Here is a 9,509-nt window from a genome sequence, read left to right on the forward strand (position 1 = left end):
AAGTGTCCACCGCACTTAAGAGACACGACGCCGAAAGAAACGTCAACAGCATAGACTCGCGAAGACGCGACACTGACGTCGTCCGCGCCCCGCGCACCGCGCGTCACATCACACAAATCGGCGTCTAAACAAACCTCTGTCAGGCGATACAAACAACCAAAACCAAAGGCGTCGACACGTATTGTTCGATATATATATTGTCATTATCATCAGCTTAGTATTTTAAATATACTATTCATTATTATTTTCTTAAAACACTGTTTCTCAATTATTCCGCCTATCACGAACCCGATCCGACAAGCGATTCAAACCCGCAACGAATCGCGGTTACAATCAGATTCCTGTAGAATTGGAATCACAGGATAAAACCGCGTTCATCACCCCAAATGGCCAGTACCAATACAAACACATGCCGTTTGGGCTGGCAAACGCGCCCTCCGTATTTCAGAGTGCCATGAATAAAATCTTAGCTTAAGTCCAAAATAAATTCGCTATAATCTACATGGACGACGTACTAATACCAGCACATTCATTCGCGGAAGGTCTCGAATGGTTAGAGGAGGTTTTAAAATTAATAAATGATAGTTTATTAACTTTAAACCTAAGCAAATATAACTTTTTCCGCAGAGAAATTGATTTTTTCGGGTTCGAAATTAGCGAGAATGGAATTCGACCAGAGTCGCAGAAAACTATGGCTGTCCCGAAATTTCCGGTTCCGAAAAACGTGCACGAAATTAGATAATTCATTGGTCTCGCAAGTTTCTTTAGAAGAATCGTAAAAAATTTTGCCATCATAGCATGACCGCTTATGGATCTGCTTAAAATTAACTTTGTATGGAAGTGGAAAGATGAACAGACGCGCGCTTTCAATACTTTAAAGGAAAAACTAGTGGAACGTTCGGTAATGGCGTTATATAACGCTAATCTGGAGACGGAGTTGCACACGGATGCGTCGAAATTAGGGGTTGCGGGCATCCTTATGCAACGGAATACTGAAAGAATGATTAGGTTGTAACGCTATTTCGCGTTCGGGCGGTACTTTTACGTATGCCCGGATTCGGGCAGATGTAAATAAGTGTGAAGACAGTGGAGTAGATATTAAGATGATGTCTATTCTACGTTAAATGGCTATTTACACTGAATATGTACAACTTGTCTCGACGCTGTTGGTCTAACGTTCGAGTTTTTGTGTTCGTCGTGCGAGCATATGACGTTTGCCGCGACTGATCTCGTGCCGCTGGGAGCGCGGGCGGTACTTTGACGCGTCGATTGTCTCGCGCTTGCGGCGAAATGTTGACGCTTGGATCTTTAATTTCGGTTGCGCGACGAGATCCGTTACTCGAAGAGTAAATACAGCTTCGAATGCGTTACGCGACAGCGAGCCGGGACGCGTCGGAGTTTGGCGGAACGGTCGAGCGCTGTAACGGTGTGCCGCGGAGATTGGTTCTCCGGGGCGACGGAGCGGTTTTGTGGATATCGACGCTCCGTATGAGATGAAGCAGTAACAACGATGTGGACTTTACGTGTCCGATAATCTATGCGGCTGTCGACTTTACGAATTTGGCGAGTCGACGCGGATGTCGGCTCTGAGAATTCGACAAGTCGACGGAACGGTAATCAAGGATGTCGACCTTACGAATCCAATAAGTCGACGGAGCGGTAAGTAAGGAATGTAGACTTTACGAATCCAACAAGCCTACGCGGATGTCGATTTTACGAATCCAATAAGTCGACGGAGCAGTATCGAGGAATGTCGACTTTACGAATCCAATAAGTCGACGGAGCGGTATCGAGGATGTAGACTTTACGAATCCAATAAGTCTACGCGGATGTCGACTTTACGAATCCAATAAGTCGACGGAGCGGTATCGAGGATGTAGACTTTACGAATCCAATAAATCGACGGAGCGGTAATCAAGGATGTAGACTTTACGAATCCAACAAGTTTACGCGGATGTCGACTCTACGAATCCAATGAGTCGGCGGAGCGGTATCGAGGAATGTCGACTTTACGAATCCAATAAGTCGACGGAGCGGTAACGAGAAAGGTCTAGGATGCGATGTTCTAGATAATGGTGTTCGCGAGGAGCTGCTGCTGTCCGAGTCTCAGCGGAATGCCTCGGAAGACTGCTTCTTTCTGAGGTTTTCGCGCTGTCTTTTATACCAATTTTAGTCTGATATAATGTTGTGATATTCGCGATCGGTCGGCGGTGTTTACATCTGTTTGTCGCGGATTTTGTTTTCGTAATGTGCCGTTTAGGATAATCGCTTTAACGCTCGTGGTTCGTTTGTTCTTTCTATCGCGGACGGATAGTTACAAGGTCAGTCGCGTATTACAGCCGAAAAACCACGATCGACGAACAAAAATTACACTCCTTTGATTTAGAGACTTTTACGGTAGTCACCTCTCTACAACGTTTCCGCGTTTATCTGCTCAGTATCAGGTTTAAAATAGTCTCCGACTGTAACGCACTATGAGCTACGTTAACTAAACAGGAATCTCATCCCGCGCGTTACGCAGTGGTGGATTCAACTCCAAGAGTATGATTATGACATTGAATACAGGTCAAGACTACGTATGACACATGTAGACACATTAAGTCGTAATCCGGTGACTGAGTCAAATGTGGACGAAAAGGGGTTCGTTCTCGACATATTGCGCGTTGAGACAAAAGACTGGATAGCCACAGTTCAAAGTGCGCACGACGAAACAAAGTGAATCAAGGAAATATTGGAATATCGGGATACAGAGTATGTCGCGGACATACATAAGAATTACATACTAAAAGGGGAGTATGTATACAGACTAGTCAATGGTAAAATTAAATGGATAGTGCCGAAGGGGGTTAGGTGGCAGATATTACGGATGAACCACGACAACGCGGGACATTTTGGTTTCGAGAAAACGCTAAGTCGCGTCCAAGAAACGTTCTGGTTTCTGAAAATGCGTAGATTTATAAAAAAAAATATGTAGCATCATGTCTTGAATGCGCACATTATAAAGCATCCGAGAAGGTTTACTCCACCTAATACCGAAGATCGATATACCTTTTCATACCTTACATGCAGACCACTTATGTCCGTTCGTTCGCAGTAAAAGGGGAAACGCATACTTACTAGTAATAAAAGACACGTTACATGAATATTAAAGCAGTCAGAGATACAAAGACTACAACGGCAATCAAAATATTTAGGGAACATTTCGGTTACTTCGGAACGCCCAACTGTCTTATCACAGACAGAAATGCGTGCTTCACAAACTCGAAATTCAAATCTTTTACTCAAGGGTAAAAAATAAGACATATATTAAAGCGGTCGCCACCCTCAGGGCAAACGGTCAGGTAGAGCGTTTTAATCGAATTATACTGGATGCTCTTAGCGCTCGATGTCATGATGAAAAGGACAATGCATGGGATGAAAATATTGGCGAGATTCAATTAGCCATAAACACCACTGTCAACAAATCAACAGGGAAAAGTTCTGCCGAATTATTATTCGGATATAAGCCAATAAGCACTTCAGAAAATATAATGAACGACGTAATTTATTCGGCTTGCAATTTTATTAGCAGCGACAAACTAATAAATATAAGGACCGAAACGAGCGAAAAAGTACGAAAACAACGAAAATCAGCGAAAAAGAATTTTGACAAGCGCAGAAAGTTACCGACGAATTATGAAGTTGAAGATTTAGTAAGGATCGAAAGAACGCAGGTAAATAAGACGACATTAGGCAAACCCAAGAAATTGACGGCGAAATTTCACGGCCTATATCGCGTCACGAAAATCTTACCTAATGATAAAATTGTAGTCGAAGATACTCCTATAACTCAAAAAGGAAACAGACGATATAAAAATATTGTAGCGATCGACAAAACGCATTCGTGGCTTAATTTTAGTAGTCCGGCTAGTGATGATAGTGATGATAGCGACAATAATGATAACAATGATAAGGAAAACCGAAAAGCTAATAACTAATAGGAAGCAATATACACATTAATCGAAACCGACTGTTTAACTAACTATCAAACGAGTAATAACAACTAACATTGCGCGAGTTACAAGTGATTAGTGCAGATTGCGAATGATACTAATAGATATTGTATAGATGATCGCAGATTGTAACAGAACAGGCGAAAATATGAACTGAGTAAACCACGAACGCTGTGAGTCACAAGAAGTCAGCGCAGATCGCGACAGATCACATAGATTTAGTACAACAATCCTTACAAAAGTGGATAAGTCGCGAGTGATCAGTGCCGGTTACGAATAATTGACAATTACTGCACAGATGATCACAGATCACAACAGACTATCCGAGTACTTGAGCACTATTGTAATTTCAATCATAGACGGGGATAGGTCGCGAGTGATCAGTGTCAGTTACGAATAACTGACAGTTACTGCACAGATGATCATAGATCACAACAGACTATCCGAGTACTCGAGCACTATTGTAATCTCGACCACAGACGTGTAAGTCGTGAGTAATTAGCGTAGATAAAGCTGGGAGCAAATACCGCGCAGATAACTATAGATTACGACAGACTATATAAATTCATAGATGACGTTAATTTTTTTTAGTATAAATGATGTGATAAGTTGTAAGATGTATATAATTGCGGATGCGTGAGCCAAGGGCAATAGGTTGCAAATTAAGACCGACTGCACAATTTAAATTACAACAACCATAGGAGGTTTAAATTCCATCACTCATTATGTATGTATTTCTCACACTCATTCTTAGTGAGAGGACTCACTCTTAGCAGAATGACCGAATTGTAAGGATAACGACTTACGGCACGGGTATTTGAATATCCGCGCGCTATAGAGCTAAGGAGCGATAGAAGGAGAATAGAAAGAAGCGTGGCGGCGCGGATGTGCGACGGTGACGTTAGAGGGCGGCAAAGGAGGGAGGCAGAGAGTCAGTCGTTGTCGTGAGTTAACGACGAGGGGATCGTAAACAACGATCCGAATAAAGAGTTTCGGAGCTATAAGAAAGTGAAAAGGATTTAACTATCCCTCTCCAATAGTAAGCAACGGACTAGTCGTACAAGCTTGAAGGAATATTTTAATACCTTACACATTGAAATCAAGTAATCTAAAATTTTTCAAGTAAAATTAGTAAATGCAGTGGCATTTATTCTTACGAATATACTTTTACGAATTCTTAAAGAATTACCGTTCAAGAAAGAAGAAAACTTTGGAAATACTTTAGGAATTCATTGTGCTATCTGGGTATGAAACAGCAAAACTTGCTACATTTTTGCTGCCAATTTGCTTGCCATAAATTTTTGTCATCAAGCTTTGCTCGGTACTTGGTGTCAGTTTGGCGTCAAACTGCGCCGCGCAAATCTTGCTCGGAATTTGGCGTCAATTTGATGTCAAACTGCCGCGCAGATCTTGCTCGGATTTTGGTGTCAAATTAGCGTCAGGTTATATATGCAAACTTTAGCAGCAAATCACGAGCTTATTGCTGTCACAGATGACACCGGATTTGTCGACAAGGTTTGAGTGGATTTGGTGTCAATTTATTGCCAAATTGTTTGCTGAGAGGTTAAATTGTTATGACGAGATGCAGTTCTTGGATAAGGTTTAGCACTCTAAATAGTTCCATTTAGTGCTATAAGTACTTTAGAGCGACGAATGGATCAATAACGTTGCTTTAACGTTTTAAAGTATTTGCAGTGTTAAACGGACCCTCCTTCTTAACAGTCAATAATATAGAGTGAGAAAGCATTAGGGGCAAACATAAGCATAGTAAGAATAGATTGAGCTTGTTTTTTGTTGGCAGTGAAGATAGAAAGTAGGTGCCGTGTAGCTTTCTTTTTCTATTCGTGCATGCGCAGTTAGATACATGACATATATGTGCGTTAATTTTCCGTTTTGTAACCATTTTATGCTATTTTATATTATTTTAATATATTAATTCTGTTCTATAGATTATGAGCATAACGTTATTTAACCACATTCTACTGTCTTTACACTTTTTCTCCCACTGACTCCCCACTCTTTCATTGTTCGAGAGAGAAAGCTACTCGGTACCTATTGTTTAGTCTTTCCTATATGATCTTCAGATTTCACGCTTAGTCTATTCTTACTATGTCTATGGGGGCAAATCAACTTTCTCACTCTGTTTTAAACTGCCAACTTCCGGCTTAACTTTGCGGACAGAAAGCTTGGTCTATGTATATACGTCATTGACACTGACACCAACATTGGTGCTAACGTCGCAACAATGTTGGATACATAACTGGCCCGCTATCTGGGTGACGATTTTTACCGATGCAGTTAGTATGAGTTACATTTATACTAATAGTATAAATAGTGGTTTAGTTGCGTTGATATATGTGTATGTGTGTATGTGTATGATAATAAAGAAATAGTTGATATACCTATTAAATACTCCGAATAATGTTTATTAAAACTCTAAAATATTTATAACCACAAATTATAATATATAACCCCCATGGATCGTCTATGGTGTCTATGGAATTATAATATAGAACATAATCTAATATATATATATATATATATATATATATATATATATATATATATATATATATATACATATGTGTGCGTGCGTGCGTGCGTGCGTGCGTGCGTGCGTGCGTGCGTGCGTGTGTGTGTGTGTGTGGTTATATACTTTAAAGTCTAAATAAAAATTATTCAGAGTATTTATGTATTAAATATTTATATTATTACATATACACATATACAAATACGCACGCACGGCACACACGTGTACATACACGTTTCCTAAAATATATAGAATTAAATTAATATAAAATTTAAAAACTTCTATAAAAAAAGAAACTGTATACTAAATGAAATAATATTTTTTATCAAAAACTGTACTATTTTGTAATTTGTATATACAAAATATTTGATTTCAAGCATGGGTTCCGTAATATACTTGTAGATTAGGTCATTTTAAATAAGAAAGTTTTGTACTATTTCGTAACCACGCAACCTCGTAAAACTTGAACTTATTACCCAATAAATATCAATTAACAATAATATAACATTAATGTTATAATTTCCCACTCAACAATGTAAATACGATATAACGTCTGTGTTATGTAACAATTACATTGTTGAATGGGAAGTTATAATATTGATATTATGTTACTGTTAGTTGGTGTTTACAGGATAATTAAAGAAGATAACTATATATAAGAAACTTTCTTAATTATTAATTTAAAAATGTTCATAGTTATTTAGAAATGGTACAAGACTTTCTGTTCAGGATAACATTACTATTATATTGACTAATCTACAGGTATATGGTATAATATTTAGCAAAAGACTAACTATATTTGGCTATAATACTTAGCAAAAGACATTCTGTGTACTGAAACTTGAACCTAAAGTCTGTCGTTAATGTCCATCATAAACTTATACATTATATCATTCCTGACAATAAAGTTTTTTATTATTTTGCAAACAATCATACAAATTTTTAAGTTATTGATTAAAGAGGTCTATATATGTAAATGATTAAATACGATTACACACACACACACACACACACACACACACACACACACACACATATATATATATATATGTATATATATATATATATATATATATATATATATATATATATATATATATATATATATGATCTAAAATATTTTCATTTCATCTTGTTTTTAGGAAGAGCATTTGTACCAAAGAGAGGAAATAATTATTTAACAGCAGATGGTATATGTGATTTCTCTATACCTGCATCAGATGATATACGCCAATATGAAAACTTTTTTATGTTTATGTCTACAATACAAGGCTTTGTATCAATACGTCACAAAGAAGAAGGTAAATAGTGATAAACGCTTAATTTGTTCTATGATTTCATTAATTTTAAGAAAATTGAATGCAAATTAAGGTTTGAAACTTGATCAATTAGGATAAAATCAATTTTAGGATAAAATTAATTAGAATACATTCAATTTAAGATAAATGACCCTTATAGAAATATCATACTAAGAATCATTGATAATTACTTATTTTCAGTATTAAAAATACTGGATAATAAGTAATTATCAATGATTCTTAGTATGATATTTCTATAAGGGGAGCCAACGTTCATTTGTTGAATTTTTATTTCTAATCCGAAAACCTCTATTCCCAATACTTAGTCTGAAATGTTAAGTGTTAATCAATGCAAGCCACTCTATATATTTTTTTCAAACATTTAGAAATACGGTTATGTCTAATATTGAAGGCTTCCGCGGTGTAGGGAAATGTATCTAGCTTTCGGATTGATGCCGCATCCTTTGTAGATTTATTTTCGAACTTTGATAAATATTTTAACCCATTAATATCTGAACTTTTTCTTGATAAGACAGGGGAATGCGTTACGCATACCCGCGATTCCAAGGGAAGGGTCACGGGTTATATGGGACTCTCTCTCTTCCCGGGAGAAGAGAACTTACTCACTAAAACCTCTGCCGGGTGCCTCCTGATGGGGCATAGTGGGACCCTGGGGTACCATTCCTGAGGAATGGATTCGTCCCCCAAGATGGATTCCATCCCTCCCTCTTTCTTCCACCGGGTCCTCCTCTGAGCCTAAACAATCTATGGGCTCTTCTTAACTGTGCAAAACAGGATATGGCATCAAAACATCTTCAAATATAGAAAAAAAATAAAAATAAACAAAAATTTTTCTTATATTTAATTAATAATTGTTTAAACAAATTATGGTAATTATTTATTTTAGGGGATCCACCTCCGATGACTTTGATCTTGATATATATTATCAAGTACATTCTCCTAAATAATCTTCAGAAGCTATCGCTCGTTGTTTATTAAAAAGTTATAAAAAAAGTTGCATAAAATGAATGTAATTTTTGGACACAGTATATACAAAAACATCGAATTTCTAAGCTAGGAAGATACCTGCTGCACACACGCGCGCGCGCGCACACACACACATAAATATACATGCACACACACTGGTCGTCTGCATGCGCGTACATACATTGTTAATAAATAAACATTGGTCAGAGTTAGTTTTTTGGGGAGGGGGTGTACACACACACACACACACACACACACACACACACACACACACACACACACACACACACACACACACACACACACACACACACACACACACACACACACACACACACTGATCGCCAGCAAGCGTGCTCGCCCGTCCAATAGGGCAGGTTCGCAGTGAGTGCGTATATTCTTATATATACAGGGTGTAAAAAAATTAGACCGACAAACTTTGAGAGGAAATAGAGGACATAAAAGCAAACATATTTTGTTAATAATATTTTTCTCTACAACACTTCGTTTTAATACTACAGGGTACGAAACAGGAATTTTATGATTTTAATAAAAAACAAACATATAAATGGAAAAATTAAATTTATCAATTACATATATATATTTTAATCTTCAAAAGACAATGAACAAAAGAACGAAACAAAAATGCGCCATTGATTAGCTCAATTTATAATAAATGTTCAAAAATTCCTTCATTTGCTT

General features: G+C 37.6%; 1 protein-coding gene across 4 annotated transcripts in view; it reads left to right on the forward strand.

The window, feature by feature from the left end:
- The window catches only part of LOC116846736 (caspase-8-like), a 143,023-nt gene that overhangs the window by 98,460 nt on the left and 35,054 nt on the right, over positions 1–9,509 (forward strand). For all 4 annotated transcript variants that reach the window (XM_032820965.1, XM_032820963.1, XM_032820966.1 and 1 more), the window contains one exon: positions 7,665–7,823. In XM_032820965.1, coding sequence (XP_032676856.1) covers positions 7,665–7,823 — 159 coding nt within the window. The remainder of the gene's footprint in view (positions 1–7,664; positions 7,824–9,509) is intronic.

This window comes from Odontomachus brunneus, unplaced genomic scaffold (assembly GCF_010583005.1).
Source record: "Odontomachus brunneus isolate Ranch 3 - 2012 unplaced genomic scaffold, Obru_v1 Obru_scaffold_068, whole genome shotgun sequence".
Taxonomy (NCBI): Eukaryota; Metazoa; Arthropoda; class Insecta; order Hymenoptera; family Formicidae; genus Odontomachus; species Odontomachus brunneus.